The 24,912-nt window shown below is 45.7% G+C and overlaps 1 protein-coding gene across 5 annotated transcripts in view; it reads left to right on the forward strand.

The window, feature by feature from the left end:
- LOC147115157 (sperm-associated antigen 1-like) overlaps positions 1-24,912 on the forward strand; it is a 169,773-nt gene that overhangs the window by 92,224 nt on the left and 52,637 nt on the right. For all 5 annotated transcript variants that reach the window (XM_085993451.1, XM_085993453.1, XM_085993452.1 and 2 more), the window contains one exon: positions 7,170-7,322. In XM_085993451.1, coding sequence (XP_085849577.1) covers positions 7,170-7,322 — 153 coding nt within the window. The remainder of the gene's footprint in view (positions 1-7,169; positions 7,323-24,912) is intronic.

The raw sequence follows: 24,912 nt of genomic DNA on the forward strand, positions 1-24,912 counted from the left end.
ATCAGAACAGATCTGTTCCGGCAGCCCATTCCTGGCAAATATGGTCCTTAATACTGTGGTGTTTTTTTCCGTGGTGGTGGAGGACATCTTTATTACCTCCGGCCACTTGGAGTGTGCATCAACCGCGATTAAGAACATTGAGTCCATAAATGGACCAGCAAAGTCGATGTGTACCCTTTGCCAGGGAGATGAGGGCCACTCCCATGAATGTAGAGGGGCTTGGGGTGGAGCGTTTTGGACCTTCTGGCATCCTAGGCAGCTCTTGGTCATTTCTTCGATGTCTCCATCGATACCTGGCCACCATACAAACGCCCTGGCTAGGTTCTTCATTTTCACTCCACCCAGATGCCCCTCGTGAAGCTCCTTTAGAACTTTATCCTGGAGTTTAGGTGGAATCACCACTCTGGATCCACACATCAAGGTTCCTCGGCACCCTGACAGCTGTTCTCTTCTTTGCAAGAATGCTGGCAACAGTGGTTCGCCATGTGCTGGCCATCCCTTCACTGTTAAATCGTAGACTCGTGAGAGAGTCGGGTCATTTCTAGTTTCCCTTTCAATGGCAGAATTTGTTACTGGTAGACATTCCACTATGGTAGAGTGGAAAATCTCCACTGGGTCTACGGTAGGTGCTTCTTCTACCGTTGGCAACGGTAGGCGCGATAACCCGTCAGCATTCCCATGCTGTTTTGATCCTTTGTATTCTATGTTGTATTGGTGAGCCCCTAGAAAAAGGGACCACCTCTGTAGCCTTTGCGCTGTCATAATGGGAACACCCTTTTTAGGGTTGAATATGGAGATGAGGGGTTGATGGTCAGTCAACAAGGTAAATTTTTGTCCGTGTAGGTAATGGTTGAATTTCTTCACTCCCCATACCAGGCTGAGTGCTTCCCTGTCGATTTGGGCATAGTTACGCTCAGCTGAGTTCAATGAGCGTGACACAAAAGCTATCGGCCGTTCCGAGCCATCAGGGAATTTATGCGATAATACTGCTCCTACGCCGTAAGGGGATGCATCGCACGCCAGTCTGATTGGCAGTGATGGGTTATAATGAGCCAAAACTTCTTTGGACGTGATTAAGTCTTTGCATTTATGGAAGGCATGTTTACAGTCTTCGCTCCATTTCCAAATTACTCCTGTTTGTAGCAGTTCATTAAGAGGGTGTAGAAGAGTTGATAAGTTCGGTAAAAATTTATGATAGTAATTTATTAATCCCAGGAACGACCTTAATTGTGAAACATTTTCAGGTGCTGGGGCTTTTATGACCGCTTCAATTTTTTCAGGTGACTTATGCAACCCTTCCTTATTAATTATGTGACCACAATATGATATTTGATTCTGGAAAAATTCGCACTTGGGGCGATTTGCTCGTAGGCCCCGTTCTCTCAGCCTAGTGAGCACCTGCTCCAAATTGGCAAGGTGCTCGTTGTCGTTTTCTCCTGTTACAAGGATGTCGTCTAGGTAGCATTGAGTCCCTGGAATCCCTTGGAGGACTTGCTCCATAGCTCTTTGCCAGATAGCTGGAGCGGATGCTACTCCGAAAACCAGTCGATTGTACTGGTACAGACCTTTGTGTGTATTTATCGTGAGATATTTTTTTAGAGGCCTCTTCAACCTCCATCTGTAGATATGCCTGTGCCAAGTCAATTTTGGTGAAACGTTTCCCTCCGGATAGTGAGGTGAAAATATCTTCTACCGTGTGAAGGACCGGGTTTACAGTCACCTTGAAGTCTCCACAGATGCAAATTTTTTCTCTGTTCTTCAGATTTATCATTATTCAATGCTTTCTTCATGACTGGAACGATGGGTGTTGCCCACTTGCTCCAATCTATTTTGGATAATACGCCTGCCTTTTCCAAATTCTCCAGCTCTGCCTCGACTGCTGGACGAATTGCATATGGCACCGGTCTTGCCTTAAAAAACTTGGGAATTGCTGCATCTTCCACTTTTATTGAGGCGGTGATGCCTTTCAAGGTTCCTAGTTTTTCTTGAAACACTTCTTTTCGTTGGCCAAGATGTCTTTTAATCGTTCAGGTATGGCGTCATCATCGTTTTTTTTCTTACTGGTCACCCGTCAGTGCCTGAATGGAGTGCCAGTCTAAACGTATTTTCCTGATCCATTCACGTCCCAACAGCAGTGGACCACCATCTTGTAGAATGTATAAATACAACTTTGGTATTTCCTTGCCAACAGGCACCCTTATTTTTCCTTTGGGGTATACTTTCTGCCCCGTATATGTTTTCAAGATAATGGATGTGTCTTTTAAAGGTATATGCGGAAATAGCCGCTCGTAATCCCGTCGATTTATGACGGTCAGAGCTGATCCTGTATCTAGCTCCATTTTAACTGGGGACCCTGCTATCGTGAGGGTAACCCAAATGGTCTGGTAATCATCTTTGGCAATTACATTATGTAATTTGAGATAGCTTAGTCTCTTGTTTTCGGAGTCGCTATCGCTCTTCTGGTCTTCGGAGCTACTGTCCGTCATCATTTGTACCTTTCTGTACTTTTCTTTATTGATTTTTTTTTTCCTGTCTGTGGATTTTTTTTGTCCAGATCGGCATACCCGTGCAATGTGTCCAATCTTTCCGCATTGCCTGCATGCTTTGTCCTTGAACCAGCAGTCCCTCTGGTCATGGGTGGATCTGCCGCAGCGATAACATCTCTCGAAACCCTGTGTCATTTCATGGGTGCCGAAGTCCTGTGTCTTTTGTTGTATCTCTGCAGCTCCTCTTGCGGCTGCTTCGTATGATACAGCCATACTGAAAGCCTTGTGCAGTGTTAAATCTTTTTCAGAAAGCAGCCTTTTCTGTGTTCCTTCACTTGAGACCGCAGACGAATTTGTCTCAAAGATAATCTGCTAGTCCTGCCCCGAATTGGCAGTGTTTTGATAGCTTTCTTAATTCGGTGAGGTAATCAGCGTTACTTTCATTCTTGTGTTGATTTCTCGAAGAATTTGAATCGTTCCGCTATCAGCAGCGGTGTTGGGTTTAAGTGCTCCTGTAGGGTATCAACAATTTCTTTAAAATTCTTGTCCTTTGGTTTGGCTGGAGTGATTAAATTTCGTAACAGCCCGTATGTCTTTGCGCCCATTAGATTTAGTAGTACTGAAGCTTTTTTTTCATCTTCTATTCCATTTGCGGTGCAATATAGCTCCACTCTTTCCACATATGTGGTCCAATCCTCTCTCTCGTTATCAAAAGCATCAATATTGCCAGACTTAGGCATCCTAGAAAAAAAATGGCGCTTCCCGCGCTTTTCTTTCTTTTCTGCAGAAAAGATATGGCGCTTCCCCGCCGCTGCTGCCGATGACAACGCTGTTTCCCGCGGTTTCTGTTCTTTTTATTTATTTATTTACAGTTGGAGACTCGTTCCCGCCGGACTCTCTCTCTAGGTCTGAACGCCGACCTGCTCGCAGCGCCGGCCGTCTCCCGAGTGCTCCCTCCCCGTCTGTTACTGCTTGCCTCCGCTTTCGCTGCTTGGCCCAGCTGTAGAGCCAGCCGCTGGAGCCCCAGCCCGACGCCCAGGAAGGATTATTGCAGTACCTGCCACCAGCTTGGCTAGCTGGTGAAACTACAGCTTTTTCTTTTTCTTGATTTTTCTTCAACTTTGGACGCCAGAGGAATCGATGTCCTTGAGGTGCTGCCGAATTGCAGGTAAGTCCGTTTCCAATTCGTCGCCACTGTTGTGTCTGTGTGTTGATAGAGACACTGAAGACAGGAGTTGGTTTCATAGGTGTTTACTAAACAAAGTCTGGAGGGGAACTAACTGATACAACACAATATACAGGCTTATATAGCCCGAGTGGCCATTACCGGCATTACAGTACACATGGGGCTCTTAAAGGCACATACACTACAAGAAGTCTCTCTCTCTCAGAATGCATGGTGCAAAAATGTCGCCGACAAAAAAAGGCAGGAAACGGTCGCCTTTAAATAGCGCTTCCCCAGTCCCTTCCCAACTGCAAAACGCTCTCCTCAACCTGTCGTTGCGAGCGGCAGGCGGTAAGGCAGGGGGCGCCACTCAATATCCGGTCCGGGGCATTACATGCTCGACTGACGTCACGATCTGCGGGCGCAGGAGATCGTGGTGGTAGTGTTTAGCGCCGCCGCAAAATGTCTGGTCAATTTCACGAGCGGTGCAAACATCGCCGCGCCTGGGTGCGAGTTGCTTTGCACCCTCTTAGGGCACTAACGGAGGCACAAAGCAACCGAATTTTTCCCCCAAAGCGTCTATTTTTTGCATTTACTGGTATCAAAGTATTTAGCTAGAGGGACTTTAAAGGCTATAACAATTTTTTGGTGCGTCTAGGCCTGACAATTGAAGCAGTGGGGCCAGCTGGGAAAAATTTGAGAACCACCAACAACCTTGATATGCGCAGGAGTCCTTCTCTGAAGAAGAAGCTCACAACCTTATTTACTTCAGGCAGAGACTGGAGGGAGATTGAGAAATGTGAATAGTTGATTAAAAATTCTTGAATTTAGTAGGTGAGAAATAAGGGGTGGGCGTTAGAGGTGCCAAAAAAAACCTGTTCTTTTTAATTTAATTGCATTGAAGCTGTGGATCCAGTGGCACAACAGCAGAAAGTTAGAGACAGACAGAGGCTGAGCAGATATGGAGAGATGGATTGAGCACACAAGATGAACACAGACTGAATGAGGGATTGACGGAGAAACAGAGAGAGGTAGGAAGAGAAAGTGCCATAGAAACTGCAGAAAAAGGGAAAAGGAAGGAAAGGAGAAGAAAAATAGTACATAAACTGCAGATATATCATTGGGGAGGGGAAAAAAAATTACAGAAACTGTAGAGAGGCAGACCGAGAAACATATCCAGAGAGGGAAGAAGATATAATAGACACTGTAGAAACAAGAAAAAGGGAAAGAAATGATCAAAACCACAACTGGAATAGAGAAATCAAAGAGAAAATATTACATAAACTGGAGGGGGGAAAAATATTACCAAAGGATAGATACAGAAATTATCCATGTTACTTGAATAATTTGTATTCCACAAGACATCATACATTTAGTCTGTATGTTTTGTCTTGATTAGTATAGTAATTTTGGGGGGCTTTTGGGTGACTTTTAATGACCATTGGGCTACAAATTTTATAAAGATCTGGCAACACTGATTTCAGTAGTGCGGCAACTGGAAGAGAGGAAAGATGAGAGAGACAGATAAAAGACGTTGAAGAGAGAGGGAGAGAGAAATTCACAGTAGTTGATGAGGAGAAATAGAGACCCCCTCTTGGAGTCCCTATTCATGATGGGACAGGGAGTGAGTGACCCTGTTGATCAAGGGCAAAGAGTGGAGCGAGAGAGAGAAACTGTTGCGAGGGGAAACATTTCTTGAGGAAGGGCATCTTTGGCTCTACTGGCTGTATGAGGGTCAGTTGCTGTTGGGACTTTATGGACCCACACCATCTTTCTCAACATGAGCAGCAACATGGGAGAGCCACAAGCAAAGAAAAATGGAATATTGCTGCCAAAAGCAGCCTGTAATGCTATAGCCTTCAAGTCCTGTAGCAACATTGGGTGATAATAGAACAGTGGTGTAGTGGTTATGTTACTGGACTAATAAACCTGAGGTCTGGACTAATGATCTGAGTTTAAATCCCACCATGGCAGCTGGGGAATTTAAATTCAATTCAATAAATCTGGAATTAAAATAAAAAGCTAGTATCAGCAATGTTGATCATGAAACTACCGGATTGTTGTAAAAACTCATCTGGTCCACTAATGTCCTTTAGGGAAGGAAATCTGCCGCCCTTACCTGGCCTGGCCTATGTGTGACTCCAGACCCACAGTAATGTGGTTGACTGCCCTCTGAAATGGCCCAGCAAGCCACTCAGTTGTTCAAGGACAATTAGGGATGGGCAATAAATGCTGGCCTTGCCAGTGACGCCCACATCCCGTGAACGAATATTAAAAAAATCATAGTCCTTCATCTTGCTGCCTCAAAATCACAGCCCTTGATCAGCTAACTATTATAAAAGTATATTCCTCATTTTTAAAAAAACACTTTGGTATATATTACATAAGCATGCAAGTATCTGGGAGTCAGTTACAAGTCTGTAATTCTGTGACCTTAGCTTCACTCTTGTGGTTTTTGGCATTATTTGAATCACAATGGATGTACTGCTTCGTAGCTTATTCTCAGATATGTCATTCTTGTGTTAAAAATAATTAGGTTATACAGTTATAGTTTATACTTTGCAATCTAGTTAAAGAATAATGTTCATAAAGACATATTACTTGTACTGGATTTCTTGTTTTCATTCTATTTATATTATTTAACACTGCAATTTTATTGAATACATAAATTAATTATTATTCCTGGTAGTTAATATGCTTATGGTCTGAAAAGTTGCAGGGATTTCAGTCTATAGCTCGTTGTCTGTATTTATTAACTGAATAATGTCACTAAATTGATCTGTATTACATTTTCCATTAGAAGTGTAAGTGATTGTTCTAAAATTAGATTGTCACTAGCTGTCAACTGTGGCTCAGTGGGTAGCACACACTCCTCTGAGTCAGAAGGTCGTGATTTCAAGTCTCCACTCCAAGGACTTGAGCACAAAATCTAGGCTGACACTCCAGTGCAGTACTGAGGGAGTGCTGCTCTGTCAGAGGTGCCATTTTTCAGATGAGACGTTAAATTGAGGCCCCGCCTGCCCTCTGGGGATGCGAAAGATGCAAGGGCACTATTTTGAAGACGAGCAGGGGAGTTCTCTTCAGTTTCCTGGACAATATTTATCTCTCAACCAAACATAGACTAACTGGTTATTATCACATTGCTGTTTGTGGGCCCTTGTCCCAGCCAACATGATTTGACAACATTTGAAAATTTAAAGATAACATGATAACGTGGCCGAGGCAATGAGTTAAGGTTCCAGTTTCTGCAGGGGTGTGTGTTTGAATCCCACCGTGGCGCTGCAAGCTTTATAATGTGGAACTTGATACCACAAGGAGTAGTTGAGGCGACTAGCATAGATGCATTTAAGGGGAGGTTAGATAAACACATGAGGGAGAAAGGATTAGAAGGATATGTTGATGAGGTTAGATGAAGAAGGTGGGAGGAGGCTCGTGTGGAGCATAAACACCGGCATGGATCTGTTGGCCTGTTTCTGTGCTGTAAATACTATGTAATAGTTTGATTTTTGTTTCCCTAGGGCTTTGGAGCTGCAGCCATTTTCTGTAAAACCTCTCTTGCGACGCGCCGTGGCCTATGAATCCCTAGAGCGATATCGCCAAGCTTATGTGGATTATAAAACTGTTCTTCAGGTGGATAATAGGATCCAGCTTGCAAATGACAGTGTCAACAGGTGAGGACAGTTACATTTACCTAGTGTAAAAGTTTTAGACAATTATTTTTTGTTAGGTGTATAGAAAATAAAAAGTAAATACTTTCTGTATACTTTTATAGTTTTTAAATACCCAACCCTTGACCCTACACAAGTTTTACTGTACTTTGCCTAAATATTTTGTTTGCACTTTCCTCATTCAAGAAAAATGAAGAGTCATCCTTACAAGGTGATAGTGTGTTGGTATATTTATATATTTAAATAACAAGCAGGCTTTTAAACTACATTGCCCTCATTCTTCTGCAATTTCCACGAGGTTTTATCTGATCTTTTACCATAACTTGGGCAGAAGATTGATGGAACCCTGGGAGAAATGGCAAAAACGCCTGTTTACTCTGTTTCCAGGATTTCTGCCTATCTGCTGCCAAAGTTACAGTGGGAGATAAAGAGAACCCTGTGGAAATTCAGAGCCGTTGTATTTAAGTCTAAATTATTTTAGCGGAACACTTAAATTTATTATGATGTTTGCAGTCCAGAACACACAGTTGTCGTGCCCACCATAATTGATTCAGAAAAGTAAAAGATGTCAGCAAAGTGGATTATCCAGTAGAATATAGTTTATTTGAAACTGCAATTATGAAAATAGTTACAGGGCTCAACCCGATGCTGGATTTGGGTAGTGCAGATTGGGTGACCGCTTTGCGGAACACCTCCGTTCAGTCCGTAAGGGTGACCCTGAGCTTCCGGTCGCCTGTCACTTTAATTCACCGCTTCACTCTCGCTCTGATCTCTCTCCTCGGCCTATTACATTGTTCCAATGAAGCTCAACGTAAGCTCGAGGAACAGCACCTCATCTTTCGATTAGGCACTTTACAGCCTTCCGGACTCAACATCGAGTTCAACAATTTCAGATAATTATCCCTGCCCCCATTTTTCATGCTGTATGATTTTTGCCACTCCCATTTGCAACATTTTATCTTTCCTGCCTCTTACAAAAGTACAGGATGTTCTTTCAATTCCTTCCTCCCCTCCTAAACCCCCCCCCCTGCTGTCTCTGCACCTGCTTAATATCTGTTACATCTTCAGCTTTTTCCAGTTCTGATGAAGGGTCCCAGACCTGAAACGTTAACTCTGTTTCTCTCTCCACGGATGCTGCCTGGCCTGCTGAGTATTTCCAGCATTTTCTGTTGTTATTTCAGATATCCTGTTGCAGCTCACTGATCGTGAGAGGGCAAGAAATCACCCAGCATTCTTGTTCCTGCTGGCCTGACAAAAATAAAAATGAAAAATTTCTTGGCCAAAATGTGTTTTTTTGAATGGTCTGCTATTTATACCTACTAGATGCAGTTGAAGTCCTACAACCAATGTAGGACCCTGACTGTCATATTTAAACAGCCTCCTGCCATAAACAGGCAGGCGTGCTGCTTGCCCATTTACAGCCTTGCCTAAAAATTGGATTGTGAGCTTTGGGCATCAATGGGGCGGCCAAGGTGCCCCAACCCCCCATTTTCAGGTGAGGAACAGATCGAAGGGGGTCCCTGTGACTTAAATAAGTGGCTGGAAGGAGGTTCGGGAGGGTCTCCTGGTCAGGGTAGGGGGAAAAGCCAGGGGCTGGGTTGGCCTGACCCTTTCCTGGACCGTGTCCATAATTTTGACTAGAAAAGGCAACATTGTAGCCCACAGCAACAGGAACAGCGCTGAGACAATCAACAGTGTAAACATTAAATCTGGAATAAACTGTACCAGAAATGAAAGCGAACAGTCGGCTGAAAGTGAGCCTTGCATGTAAAGATTGAACTTCTTTCAAATAATGAGGAAAAGCATAGCTACACTAGGTGAGCTAATATTGTTTCCTATTGAGTCTCCACATATAAATAGTATACCAAACTTTAATTATAAAGAACAGAAAAAGGAAGTACCATGAAACTGAAACACACATGTTATCAATTTGAGTTGATGCTTTGTCTGGTTTTCTTTTCCTCAGTCTATTCACAGATCTCTTTCTTTCTCTCTGTTTGTCTGTCTGTCTGTCTGTCTGTCTCTCTGGTCAGGCAAGTGCTAGAGATGCACTTGTTGTGGCGCTTATGCCCAACTGACCCATACAGATGAGTTGCCCTCCTACTGTGTGCAAACTCCAATAGGGTCAGCGCTGGACAATAGTCAGGTGTGATCCCAGGGTAAACATGGGAATTGCATGCCAAGGAATTTCAGGAGCACAGTCTGTCTTTCTCCCATGTGCACATGCATTCTCTCTCCTTTTTCGCACACTCTTGTTCTCTCCGTCTCTTGCCTGTTCTCTCTTGCTCACATGTGTATACACAGTCCATGATTTTTTCCAGATATTGTCAAATATGAATAGTTACTTTGGTACTATCCTCGGTTTGGTAGCCCAACACACGGGAATAATAGGAGGATTGTTGAGGAGAAAGTCTAGAGCTTTGACCTGTTTAAATCTGGTAGTTATTTTTTTCATGATCTGTCTGCAAGATTTCATTAGTTGTTGGCACCATAGGAATGCATTTAAAAAAATCATTGTGCGGTCACTTTTATCTTTATTTGTAGCTTGGGTTTATGTTGCAGGCTGACATGCTGTAAGAGACATTGATCTAAATTGTTTATTGTGGTGTTGCAACTTGTCTACTTTCAAGATCTAGTTGCAGATCTTTTAGACATGTATTTGACAAAGTCCTGGAAATAAGTAAGGGGTTGGTGGAGCAATGAGAAAACAAGACAAAACACATATGTACTTGATGAAATCAATGAGCATGCATCTATTATTAGGCTTGTGGTTAGAAAAGATTGCTTAGGCGAATATCAACTGCTGGCTGCCCTGTTTCCACTGGAAAAAGGGGCGTTGCGCAGTTGAAAGTTGGAAAAATCGTTGCCCATCCGACTGCCCGAGGCCTGTATGATGTGGTTTTTGAGGTGAGCCTGTAAAAGAACTGATGCGCTCTCTCCCAAAACAGGCAGGAGCCTTACTTAAGCCAAAAACACCTTCACAGATGTATCTGAGAATCTGAGAGCCCTTCCCCTGAGGCTGCTACTCATCAGATATCTTGCACTTTGTAGTAACCTGGGAGGTTATGAGTAACCTGATCCACCAGGTGGTGCTGTGGCAATTGGTCTCCTGAGTTAAGTCTGGTCTGTACTGGTGGTACTCTTTGTTTTTGCTGCCTCATGGCAGAAGCTTTTATGTGCAAGTGTTGATTAAACCATGTTACGGAGTTAACCTGTGTCCGTCTCCATCTATGGCCACCTCAAGATACCACATATGGCGACGAGAATAAAGGGCGGAAAAGTTTTGGTGGATCAGTCATAGTTATCGAGTATTCGGAAGAAGTGCTCGGGTTGGTTAGCAAACTAGTCGGAAAAGCACGAGGCTAGGCCGCGGGAGTCGAAGCGGAGTTTGATTTTTTGGCTGAAGTGACCGGACTCCAAGGATGGCAGGAACGGTAGGCTCTGTGGCACCTTTTGACAGCAAGTCGCAGTCTTGGGAGGAGTATTGTGAAATACTGAGCCATTTCTTTATGGCAAACGAGGTGGACAGTGCTGAAAAGAAAAGGGCCATTTTACTGAGTTGTGTGGGAGCGCAAACCTATACACTGATGAGGAATCTGCTGAGCCCGGAGCGGCCAGGAGAAAAATCTTTTGACGAGTTGGTGAGTCTACTAAAGAATCATTTCAATCCGAAACCTAGTGAAATAGTACAGAGATGGAAATTCAATTCGAGGATTAGGAGGCCGGAAGAAAGCGTTACTGAGTATGTGGAGGAGCTTCGGAAGCTCGCACAGGACTGTAATTTTGGAAATACGCTCGCAGTCATGTTAAGGGACAGACTAGTATGCGGAGTTAACGACGACAGTATACAGCAAAGGTTGCTGTCAGAAGAAGGATTAACGTTTGAGATGGCACTTAAAAAAGCACAAGCCATGGAGACGGCTAACAAGGACATTAAGGACTTAAACAGCATGAGCAAGGAGAAATGGAGTAAACCAGTGGGAGGAGCTGTTTTCAAGATGGAAGCTGGCGTGAAAAGTCCACCAGTCGGGGTTGGGGATTGCTACCGATGTGGCGGGACGAGCCATTATGCAAAGGACTGCAGGTTTGCAAAGGCAAAGTGCCACAATTGTGGAAAAATAGGGCACTTAAAGAAAGTCTGTGAAAGGGCAGTGAGTGAGAGAAGCAGTGCTAAAGGGGCAAAGCATGCTAAAGGGGAGAGGGAGAAGTATACAAAGCGGGCAAATTACATACAAGAGGAGGAAGCGTCTAGTGAGGAGGTTTTCACTATATACAGTATAGACACTTCAAGGTCCAACGTACCCCCTCTCACTCAGTATTTGATAGTGAACGGAGGTCAAGTAAAGTTTGAGATTGACACCGGATGTAGTGTAACCATAATGTCGCAGACTGAGTACGCCAAGCTATGGGGGGAAGCAAAAGTACCAGAGCTTGGTACATGCCCCATTAATTTCAAAACCTACACAGGACAGAAGGTGGACATTTTGGGGGCGGCCGAAGTACAAGTGGAACACAAAGGAGTCACCAAAGAGCTTACGGTGGTAGTGGTAGCAGGGTCAGGGCCAAACCTGTTAGGGAGAGGGTGGATCAGTGAGTTGAGTGTGGACTGGCAGGCAATGAATAAAATGGAGGACAGTACAGAGGCACTGCAAGAAGTGCTGATGAAGCATGAGTTAGTGTTCAAGGACGAACTGGGCACCTTAAGGGGAGCCACAGCCAAGATTCATGTAGCCAGTGATGCCACGCCTCGTTTCTTTAAACCAAGGTCGGTACCTTTTGCAATGAAAACCAAGGTTGAGGCGGAACTAGATCACCTGCTAAAGGACAAAGTAATAGAACCAGTGAAATTTTCAGACTGGGCGGCACCAATAGTCCCGGTATTGAAGCCCGACGGTAACGTAGGGGTGTGTGGTGACTATAAGTTAACAGTGAACAGAGTATCATCACTGGAACAGTACCCCATTCCGAGAATGGAGGACATGTTAACATCGCTCGCTGGGGGAGAAAGATTCAGCAAACTGGACATGAGTCATGCGTATCAGCAGATATTGCTAGATGAAGAATCAAAAAAGTGTGTCACGGTGAACACGCACAAGGGGCTGTTCACGTATGCCAAGTTACCATTTGGTGTCAGTTCTAGCCCAGCAATATTCCAACGGACTATGGAGGGCATTCTGCAGGGCATTCCAAAGGTGGCCGTGTACTTAGATGATATTCTGCTAACAGGAAGTGACGATCAGGATCACGTAAAAACACTGGACAAGTGCTACAGCGGCTGGAAGAGGCGGGGCTATGCCTGAAACGGAGTAAGTGTAGTTTCATGGAGAAGGAAGTTACATTCCTGGGACATCGGGTGGATGCCACAGGCCTCCGTCCATTACCAGGGAAAGTGCAGGATGCACCTACCTCAGTGACTGAACTGAAAGCCTATCTAGGGCTCCTGAATTATTATACCCGGTTTCTTCCAAACTTATCGATGCTGCTGGCACCCCTGCACAAACTGCTGAGAAAGGAGGAGCTATGGCGTTGGGGGCCAGAGCAAGTGAAAGCGTTTCAGCAGTCAAAGGAGCTACTTCAGTCCAGCAGGGTGTTAGTGCATTACGACGAGAAGAAGGAGCTGATAATGTCCTGCGACGCATCACCCTATGGAGTGGGCAGTAATACTAAGAGCCTATGAATATGTGATCACGTACAGAGCCGGCAAGGAAAACGGGAACGCTGATGCTCTCAGCCGCCTGCCCCTCTCAAAATCTCCTCGCAGTACTTCCCCTGAGGAGCACGTCCTGATGCTGGATCAGGAGATCAGTCCCCTGATGACTTCAGCGCAAATCCAGGGCTGGACAGCCAAGGACCCCGTCCTGTCAAGGGTCCGTGAGTATGTGTTGAAAGGCTGGCCAGATCACCGTGAGGGACCGGAGTTCGCGCCGTACAGACAGACAGCACGAGCTCAGTGTCCAAGATGGATGTGTGCTATGGGGAGCACGCATCATAGTCCCAGAGCGGGGACGCTCTACTTTGATGGAACAGTTGCATCAATCGCACTCAGGAATGACTAGAATGAAAGGAGCTACCTGTGGTGGCCTAACTTGGATGCTGAAATTGAGTCAAAGGTAAAGTCATGCACTATATGTCAGGAACAGAGAAAAGCACCTGCTGGGGCACCACTCCATCCCTGGGAGTGGCCCAGCCAACCCTGGAGGAGAATTCACAGACTATGTGGGACCTTTTATGGGCAAAATCAAATCAAATCAACTTTTATTGTCATTGTTAGTGCACAAGTGCAGTACAACGAAATGTAGGCTTGCGGCTCCTGAGAGTGTACATTTAGATTAAGACATTTAAACATTCAACATACATTTGGCTTGTAATACATTAACATAAACATAACCATAATAAAGTGCATTGGCAGATGTGCAGGCTTTAGAGTTTATTTGTGGAGTTCAGTAGGATGACAGCCCTGGGAAAGAAGCTGTTCCTAAATCTGGTCGTATGGGTGCGAATGCATCTGTAGCGTCTCCCAGATGGCAGGAGGGCGAACAGACTGTGGCTGGGGTGGGTAGGGTCTTTGATGATGGACCATGACCTCCGTAAACAGCGTTTCTGGTATATGTGCTCTATGGTCGGTAGCCGGGTGGTGGTAATGCGTTGGGCAGTTTTGACTACCCCCTGCAGGGCTTTCCGGTCATAGTAGCTACAGCTGCCATACCATACTGTGATACAGTTTGTCAGGATGCTCTCTATTGTGCAGCGGTAAAAGTTAGAGAGGATCAGGGGTGACAGGTTATATCCCTTCAGCCTCCTTAGGAAATATAGGCGCTGCTGGGCCTTCTTCACCAGAGAGGAGGTATTGAGGGACCAGGAGAGGTCTTCCGTGCTGTGGACTCCGAGGAACTTAAAGCTGTCCACCCTTTCCACCACAGCCCCATTGATGTGGATGGGGGTGTGACTTCCGCCTTTAGACTTCCTGAAGTCCACAATGATTTCTTTGGTTTTCTTGATGTTAAGGGCCAGGTTGTTATCGGTGCACCACTTCACGAGATGCTGGACCTCCTCCCTGTAGGCTGACTCATCGTTGTTGGTGATCTGGCCTACTACTGTGGTATCATCCACAAACTTGATGATGGTGTTGGAACCATGAACAGCCACACAGTCGTGGGTGAAGAGGGAGTAGAGGAGGGGGCTCAGCACACATCCTTGTGGGGCCCCCGTGTTCAGGGTCGGGGGGGGGGGGGGGGCGGGTGTGGTTACCTAATTTGACAGACTGGGGTCTGTTTGTTAGGAAGTCCAGGGTCCAGTTGCAGAGGGAAGTGTTCAGGCCAAGAGTTTGGAGTTTGGTGGCCAGCTTGTTGGGGACGATAGTGTTGAATGCTGAGCTGTAGTCTATGAACAGCATTCTGATGTAGGTCTCCTTACCATCTAAGTGATTCAGTGCCGAGTGTAGAGCAATTGTGATTGCATCCTCCGTTGATCTGTTTGCACGATAGGCAAACTGGTGTTGGTCAAGACAGGCGGGAACACTGGCTTTGATGTGAGCCAGGACCAGTCTCTCGAAACACTTCATTATGATGGGTGTGAGTGCGACAGGTCGATAGTCGTTCAGGCACGTCACAGCCGTTTGTTTTGGCACAGGAATAATGGTAGCGGTCTTGAAGCATGTAGGGACTACTGCCTGGGCCAATGACAGATTGAAGATGGCGGTGAAGACATCAGCCAGCTGATCAGCACATTCCTTGAGTACCCGTCCAGGGATGCTATCCAGTCCAGCAGCCTTTCGTGTGTTCACTCCGCGTAGAACACCCCTTACGTCGGAGGTCGACAGAGTGAGCACCTGGTCTTCCGGGGGTGGCAAGGCTTTGGTAGCCTGCTCCTTGTTGTCCCTGTCGAAGCGAGCGTAGAAGTTGTTAAGCTCCTCCGGAAGGGAGGCATCGCTAACCGGGGGGCTGGTGTTTTTGCCCTTTTAGTCAGTGATGGACTGGATGCCTTGCCACATGCGCCGGGGGTCCGAGTTGTTGTGGAAATGAACAGTGTCTGTTTCCTTTTGGCAGTCCTGATACCCTTTTTTAGGTTGGTCCTAGCTGCACTGTAAGCCGCCGCGTCGCCAGATTTAAATGCTGCGTCGCGTGCTTTCAACAGTGAGCGGACCTCTCCGTTCATCCAGGGTTTCTGGTTGGGGTATGTCCTGATATTTTTATGGGTCGTGACGACCTCGACGCAGCTGTTAATGTAGAATAGCACTGTGGATGCGTATTCCTCGATGTCATTATGGGCAAACATGCCCCAATCAGTGCGTTCGAAGCAATCCTGAAGCTCCGATACTGCCCCCTCTGGCCATACTTTCACTGATGTTCTCCCTCTTTTGATGAGCAGTTTGTATGCCGGGGCTAGAAACAGGGAGAGGTGGTCAGACTTCCCAAGGTGGGGGCAGGGAATGGCCTTATAAGCGTCTACAATGCTCGTGTAGACTTGATCCAGTGTGTTCTCCCCTCTTGTGGGGCAGGAAACATTCTGGTGGAATTTCGGTAGTACAGTTTTTAGGTTTATGTGATTGAAGTCCCCCGCGACGATAAAAGCTCCGTCTGGGTGCGCAGTTTGTTGTTCGCTGATGGCCCTGTTTTTGGTGCTGGTAGACGCTCACTCAAAGTGGATCGACGTTTATCCAGAAAGCTCTGCAACGACTGATGCTACACTGGATTGTCTCAGGAACAGCTTCAGCACGCATGGTATTCCAGAAATGATTGTATCCAACAATGCACAGTGTTTTGTTAGTGAAGAGAGCAAAGAATTCATGGTAAGGAATGGAATCACACATGTCACCTCGGCTCCATATCACCCAGCCTCAAATGGGTTAGCCGAGCGAGCCGTGCAGACTTTTAAGGAGCTCATGAGGAAGAGCTCAGGTGACACCATGGAGACCAAGCTCAATAGAGCCTTGTTTAGCTATCGTATAACACCCCAAGCTACCACGGGGCTTTCTCCGGCTGAGTTGATGATGGGGAGAAAGTTGCGGTGCACGTTAGACCTGATACACCCAGATCTCAAAAGCAAGGTTGAGACAAAACAAACAAACCAAAAAGCGTACCATGACAAACATACTAAAGCTCGCCATTTCGCCAAAGGGGACTCTGTGTACACCCGGAACTTCGGCTATGGACCTAAATGGATACCAGGACTAATCCAGGACATTACAGGACCTGTGTCATACTCCGTGTTACTAGGGGATGGTCGAGGGGTTTGTCGGCATGTGGATCAGCTTTTCAGCTGACAGCAGGGGGAACTGCCTCAGATGGAACAAAGGGCAGGAGAGGAGGTTGTTCCAGGACCCAGCACGGCTTATAAGGTGCCAGTGGACACTGGTACTGCCAGGCCACAGCAGGACAGAGTAAAACCAACATCCAATCTCAAGTGCGAGTGAATCTGAGAATCCACCACAAGTGGAATTAAGACGTTCACAAAGGATTCGCAAGCAACCAGAAAGACTTATACAAACCTGTTAAATTAGTCAGGGGTTAACCATGGTTAGAGCATACTGGTTAATTAAAACGTAGTACCTAGTAAGGGTTATTGTTTAAGAATTGCATACGACAATCTTAAGGGGGGAGGAGTGTAGTAACCTGGGAGGTTATGAGTAATCTGATCCACCAGGTGGTGCTGTGGCAATTGGCCTCCTGAGTTAAGTCTGGTCTGTACTGGTGATACTCTTTGTTTTTGCTGCCTCATGGCAGAAGCTTTTATGTGCAAGTGTTGATTAAACCATGTTACGGAGTTAACCTGTGTCCGTCTCCATCTATGGCCACCTCAAGATACCACACACTTGTCCTCCCTGCTGTTGAAAAATTGATGTAACCCGTAATTAATTTTACCCCTCCTAATGGCAGGACAGTATTCATGCTCCTAGCCTACCCTGCATTATTGATAAATACCCCAGGAGTGAAGTTCAGCAGGTTAGCAGTGAACAGGTGGAAGTCCCATCCCGCTACTAATGGGCACATTTCTGTACACAAGAACTGCCACGCAGTTGAGGAAGAGGTTCAATGACCTCACAAGGGCGGCCAAGGTAATTCAAGCCACTGCTGCCAATCTACAGCCACTACCCCTGCTGGAGGCTTCACCCACCTCCTTACCTCTCATACTTTTTCTCTGTCATCATCTGGGTTTCAGGAAAGCTCATGTATGCAATGGGGAACTTCTGCAAACACAATGTGTGATTAAATAGCACATTTCTGTACACAATTTGCACATTTCCCTAAACCTGCACATTTCTGTACACCATGCTTTTTTAAAAAAAAACAGCTAATTTTGGTAAAATATCAGAATTTCAAGGATGTTGAGCACAGTGTATCTGCGAACTCTACATTTTGGCCCCATGTGACCAATGTAATTATTGAAGCATGTGATTCAATATTTATTTTACTATTCCATGCAGAGTAAGGGCAGTGATTCACACCAAGTTTGTATTTAAAGTGATGTGTACAGAGGAAAGTAAAAACATGCATGTTGATATGACCCCATCCATTGTGCTTAGAGTTCATGACTTTTTGGCCTTAAAGGAAATTCTGCCTGAAATATTTATATAAATATCATGTAAAATGATTACTTTAGGAATGCCAAGATCCTCAGTGTCTTTGGCTGTATTAAAGAATATGCTGGGAAAATTGATCTGGCTGAAATCCCAAGACAGAGAAGCGTTGCATCTGGATAAAGTAAACAACTGCACTGGTTGCTTGACAATCAGCCAAACTCAAAAATAAATTTCTGATGGAGAAACTCTGAGGTCCAGCGTTTTCATCCCATCGGCAGGAGGCATTTTTGCAGATATGAAAATTATGATTCTTAAATGCATAACAATGTGGTTGGGAAATTCAAACAGTAAAGTAAATTTATACTGACAAATATAAAGTATTGCACACTGAGAAAGAAAGAATGCAACATTGGTATACAATGGATGGAATAGAATTAGCATAAGGGTATGTAAAAAGGGCTAGGAGTAATAGTAGATGTGTCACTTTCGATATCTTAGCTATGTGGCAAAGTGAATAAAATGTTGGGGTTATATTGCCAGGACACTGCTATACAATTTTTTTTATTCATTCATGGGACGTGGACGTCGCTGGCAGGGCCAGCATTTTCTGCCCATCCCTAATTGCCCTTGAGAAGGTAGTGATGAGCTGCCTTCTTGAACTGCTGCAGTCCGTGTGGTGAAAGTACTCCCACAGTGCTGTTAGGTAGGGAGTTCTAGGATTTTGTCCCAGCAACGATGAAGGAATAGCAATATATTTCCAAGTCAGGATGGTGTGTGACTTGAAGGGGAACTTGGAGGTGGTGGTGTTCCCATGTGCCTGCTGCCCTTGTCCTTTTAGGTGGTAGAGGTCGTTGGTTTGGGAGGTGCTATCGGAGAAGCTTTGGCAAGTTGCTGCAGTGCAACTTGTAGATGGTACACACTGCAGCCACGGTGCACCGGTGGTGGAGGGAGTGAATGTTTAAGGTGGTGGATGGGGTGCCAATTAAGCGGACTGCTTTGTCCTGGATGGTGTCGAGCTTCTTGAGTGTTGTTGGAGCTGCACTCATCCAGGCAAGTGGAGAGTATTCCATCACACTCCTGACTTGTGCCTTGTGGATGGTGGAAAGGCTTTGGGGAGTCAGAAGGTGAGTCCCTCGCTGCAGAATATCCAGCCTCTGACATGCTCTTGTAGCCACAGTATTTATGTGGCTGATCCAATTAAGTTTCTGATCAGTGGTGACCCCCAGGATGTTGATGATGGGGTATTCAATGATGGTAATGTCATTGAACGTTAAGGGGAGCTGGTTAGACTTTCTCTTGTTGGAGATGGTCATTGCCTGGCCATCAATTCTACAAGGGATATGCTAGGTTTTGCAATGCACTGGTCTCCTGTCGCATTGCTTATGGGTAATTCAGGACTTGTAGCATGGGAGCTGACCAGTGAATTGACTTGAGGGCAGTGTTACGGTTTTGTTGTTGGTCTGAGTTTTGGAGACAGTATGGTAGATTTTCAGGCTTATAGTAGAACTTAGCAATCCAAAACTGGGGAGAGTGAGTGAGCGGACCTGCGGGAGGAATGGAGTCGGAGAACGGGGATAAAGGCAGCGCGGAGCAGAGGCCTGGGAGTCTGAGTGAGCGAACTACCTGTGAGGGAGACAATCGGCAAGCGACACAACGAAGGAATGATGTCAGAATTCAAAGGTGTCGTTGGCCCAAGGGAGCTGAGAGGTGAGTATAGGGCATTTGTGGTAAGTTTTTTTTTTGTTCTGTTTTCAGTATATTTCTGCTAAGTAGTTCATTGCCTATCTAATAGAGGGAAGTGCTGATTGATGGGTAGCTGTTGAGTATTTCTTATTAAGTTTATTTCTGCTAAATTACCTCCATAGTCTGGTAAATAGAGGCATGGCAGGGCAGCTCAGTCCCATGATTTGCACATCCTGTGCCATGTGGGATATCCTGGACGCTTCATGCAGCCTGGATGACCACGTGTGCAGGAAGTGTTGCCAACTGCAGCAACTCGAGCTCCGGGTTTCGGCGCTGGAGTCACTACAGTGCATCCGCAAGGCTGAGAAATACTTGGAAAGCACGTTTCTAGAAGTGGACACCCTACAGCCTCAGAATGTGCAGGCAGAGACAGAATGGGTGTCCACCAGACACAGAAGAAGGGAGGGCAGGAATCCCCAGAGTGCATCTCGCTCGCTAACTGGTTCACAGTTCTGGAAACTGGTGGGGGTGATGGCTCCTCTGGGGATTGCAGCCAGAGCCAAGGCCACGACACCACAGGTGGCTCAGCTGCACAGGGGGGGAGGAAGAAGAGTGGAAGAACAATAGTGAAAGGGGATTCATTGGTTAGGGGAACAGATAAGCATTTCTGTGGATGCAGACGTGACTCCAGGATGGTTTGTTGCCTCCCTGGTGCCAGGGTCAAGGATGTCACTGAGCGGCTGCAGGACACTGAGGGGGGGATGGTGAACAGCCAGAGGTGGTTGTCCATATCGGTACCAATGACATAGGCAGAAAGAGAGATGAGGTCCTGCAGGCAGACTATAGGGAGCTAGGAGATTAAAAAGCAGGACCTCAAAGGTAGTAATCTCCGGAATACTCTGTGCCACGTGCTAGTGGGTACAAGAATAGGCGAGAGAGGAGGATAGAACACATGAATGCGTGGCTGGAGAGATGGTGCAGGAGGGAGGGCTTTAGATTCCTGAGGCATTGGGGCCATTTCTGGGGAAGGTGGGACCTGTACAAGCCAGACGGGTTACACCTCAACAGAGCCAGGACCAATATTCTTGCGGGGAGGTTTGCTAGTGCTGCTGGGGAGGGTTTAAACTAGCTTGGCAGGGGGATGGGCACCAGCATGTAGGAGTGGAGGGCAGGAATGGGGTGCATGGAAGAGTGAGTATGTTGGATGGTACTGGAGGCGGAAGTAGTACCATATTAGATAGGAGTAGACCAAGAAAAACTACGAAAAATTCAAAAATGGGTTTAGAATGCATGTACATAAACGTACAAAGTGTGGTGAATAAGGTTGGTGAGCTACAAGCACAATTAGCCATGTGGCAATAACGGAAACATGGCTTAAAAACGGTGAGGACTGGGCACTTCATATTCAAGGCTACAAGGTGTTCAGAAAAGATAGGGAAGGAAAAAAGGGAGGTGGGGTGGCAGTGCTGATTGAGGAAGACATTGTAGTGTTGGAAAGGGAGGATGTTCTTGAGGTGATAAGGACAGAATCCATTTGGTTAAAGTTGAGGAGCAAAAAGGGTATGATCACACTATTGTGGGTATTCTACAGGCCTCCAAATAGTGAGAGGGAGGTAGAGGAGCAAATCTGCAGGGAAATTGCAGAGACAAGCAAGAGCTATAGAGTAGTGATATTGGGGGACTTTAATTACCCAAATATTGATTGGGATAATGCTAGGGTAAAGGGAAAGGAGGGGGAGGAATTTCTGAAATGTGTTTAGGAGAATTTCCTTGAACAGTATGTTCTTGGCCCAACAAGGAAGGAGGCATTGCTGGATCTGGTGCTGGGGAATGAGGTGGGAGAACACTTTGGTACGAGTGATCATCGTATCATAAGATTTAGATTAGCAATGGAGAGGAGCAAGGAACAATCTAGAGTGGAACTTCTAAACTGGAATAGGGCTAACTTCAATGAGATGCGAAAGGATCTAGCCAGGGTAAAATGGAACCAAAGACTGACAGAAAAAACTGTAACGGAACAATGGGTGATCTTTAGGGAGGAGATGTTCCAAGTACAGGCTAGGTATATTCCAACAAGAGGGAAGGGTAAGGGAACCAAAGCAAGGGCTCCTTGGATGACGAGGGAGATTGAGAAGATGATGAAACAAAAAAAGAGGGCATTCTGAAGGGGGAGGGGGATCAGCCAGTTGTCGTGGTACATGTAGGTACCAACGATGTAGGTAAAAAGAGGGAGGAGGTCCTACAAGCTGAATTTAGGGAGTTAGGAGCTAAATTGAAAAGTAGGACCTCAAAGGTAGTAATCTCTGGATTGCTACCAGTGCCACGAGCTAATAAGTTTAGAGAGAATAAGATAGATAAGCTAAATACGTGGCTTGAGCAGTGGTGCAAGGGAGAGGGATTTAAATTCTTGAGGCATTGGAACCAGTTCTTGGGGAGGAGTGACCTGTACCAAGGGGACGGTCTACACCTGAACTGTGAGGGAGCCGATGTCCTCGGGGTAATATTTTCTAGGGCGGTTCGGGAGGATTTAAACTAATTTGGCAGGGGGATGGGAACCTAGGTAGTGGAAAAGAGGGAAGTCATATGAAGTCAGAAATAGATGGTAGAAAGGTGAGAAGCAATAAGCAAAGGAGAGAAACACAAAGGGCCAAACTAATTCATAATGAGAGTGTGAAAAAAGCAAGCCTGAAGGCTTTGTATCTTAATGCTAGAAGCATTAGGAACAAGGTGGATGAATTAGTTGTGGAAATAGAGGTAAACAAGTATGATTTGATTGGGATTACAGAAACGTGGCTGCAGGGTGGGCAAGGCTGGGAACTTAACATCCAGGGATATACAATATTTAGGAAGGATCGGCAAAAAGGTAGGGGAGGTGGGGTAGCATTGCTGGTAAAGGAGGGGATTAATGCAATGGAAAGGAAGGATATTAACTCGGATGAAACGGAATCTGTATGGGTAGAAATGAGAAATAGCAAGGGGAGGAAAACGTTAGTGGGTGTGATATATAGGCCTCCAAATAGTAATATGGAGGTGAGGGAAGGCATAAAAAGGGAAATTAGAGAAGCGTGCGATAAGAGCACAGCTGTCATCATGGGTGACTTTAATTTACATATTGATTGGACTACCCAAATTAGTAAAAATTCTGAGGAGGAGGAATTCCTGGAATGTTTTCGGGACGGTTATCTGGACCAATATGTCGAGGAGCCGACTCGAGATCAGGCCATTTTAGACTGGGTATTGTGCAATGAGAAGGGACTTATCAGCAATCTTCTTGTACGAGGCCCCTTGGGTCAGAGCGATCATAATATGATCGAGCTCTCAGTCGAGATGGAGAGTGAGGAAATTGAATCAGAGTCTAAGGTCCAGAACTTAAATAAAGGGAATTACGAGGGTATGAGACGGGAATTGGGTAAGATTGATTGGGTGGTGTTTCTGGGGGGATTGACAGTGGATAGACAATGGCAAGCATTCAAAGATAGAATGGAAGAATTCCAGAACATGTTTATACCGGTTTGGCATAAAAATAAACCTAAAAAGGTGACTCAACCGTGGATAACGAGGGAAATTAGGGACAGCATAAAATTAAAAAAAAGGGCATATCAACTGGCAAAAAAAAGCACCAGACCGGAAGATTGGGGGCAGTACAGGATACAGCAAAAGAGGACAAAGGGATTAATCAGGAAGGGGAAAATAGAATACGAAAGTAAACTTGCAGCAAACATAAAGACAGACTGCAAAAGCTTTTATCGGTATATCAGGAGGAAAAGACTGGTAAAATCCCAAGTCGGTCCCTTGCAGTCCGATTCGGGAGAATATATAATGGAGAATAAGGAAATGGCAGACCAATTAAATTCATACTTTGGTTCTGTATTCACAAAGGAGGACACAAATAACCTCCCAGGAATATCGGCAAACAAAGGGACTAATGAGAGGGAGGAGCTGACAGAAATTAGTATCTCTAGGGATATGGTGTTGGGTAAGTTGAGGGGACTGAAGGCCGACAAATCCCCGGGGCCTGATAAACTACATCCTAGGGTACTTAAGGAGGTGGCCCTGGAGATAGCAGATGCTCTAAGGATCATCTTCCGGAACTCCATTGACTCGGGAACAGTACCCGTGGATTGGAGGGTAGCTAATGTTACCCCAATATTTAAAAAGGGGGGTAGAGAGAAAGCAGGGAATTATAGACCAGTAAGCCTTACATCGGTTGTGGGCAAAATGCTAGAGTCCATTATTAAGGATAAAATAGCGGAGCACTTGACAAATGGGGAAAGGATCGGACAGAGTCAACATGGATTTACAAAGGGTAAATCGTGTTTGACTAATCTGTTGGAATTTTTTGAGGAAGTAACTGGTAAAATAGATGGGGGAGAGCCAGTGGATGTGGTGTACCTTGACTTCCAGAAAGCCTTCGATAAGGTTCCACACAAAAGATTATCATGCAAAATTAAGGCTCATGGAATTGGGGGCAAAGTATTAACGTGGATAGAGAACTGGCTGGCAGATAGAAAACAGAGAGTTGGAATAAACGGCTCGTTTTCGGAGTGGCAGGCAGTGACCAGCGGGGTGCCGCAAGGATCTGTCCTGGGACCCCAGCTGTTCACAATATATATAAATGATCTGGATCAGGGAATTGGATGCAATATTTCCAAATTCGCTGACGACACTAAACTAGGAGGAGGGGTGGGCTCTGATGAGGATGTCAGGAGGCTACAGTGCGATTTGGACAGGTTGGGGGAATGGGCGGATACGTGGCAGATGCACTATAATGTGGATAAATGCGAGGTTATCCACTTTGGGGGTAAAAACAGGAGGGTAGATTATTATCTAAATGGCAATAGATTGGGAGATGGGGAAGTGCAGAGGGACCTGGGTGTTCTTGTGCACCAGTCACTGAAGGAGAGCATGCAGGTGCAACAGGCGATTAAGAGGGCAAATGGTATGTTGGCCTTCATAGCAAGGGGGTTCGAGTATAGGAATAGGGATACCTTACTACAGCTGTACAAAGTGCTGGTGAGACCGCATCTGGAGTATTGTGTACAGTTTTGGTCGCCCCATCTGCGGAAGGATGTTCTTGCCATGGAAAGAGTGCAACGGCGATTCACCAGGCTGATACCTGGAATGGCGGGAATGACCTACGAAGAGAGATTAAATAGTTTGGGCTTGTACTCACTGGAGTTTAGAAGATTGAGAGGGGATCTCATCGAAACATATAAAATTATGGCAGGCCTGGACAGGCTGAATTCAGAGAGAATGTTTCCAATGGCCGGGGAGCACAGAACCAGGGGCCACAGTCTAAAAATAGCGGGCAAATCAGTTAAAACAGAGATGAGGAAGAATTTCTTCACTCAAAGAGTGGTGAGCCTGTGGAATTCCCTGCCACAGAGGGCT

The sequence above is a fragment of the Somniosus microcephalus genome, chromosome 7 (genome assembly GCF_052327205.1).
Source record: "Somniosus microcephalus isolate GS21.2 chromosome 7, FLI_Smic_1.0, whole genome shotgun sequence".
In the NCBI taxonomy this organism is placed as follows: Eukaryota; Metazoa; Chordata; class Chondrichthyes; order Squaliformes; family Somniosidae; genus Somniosus; species Somniosus microcephalus.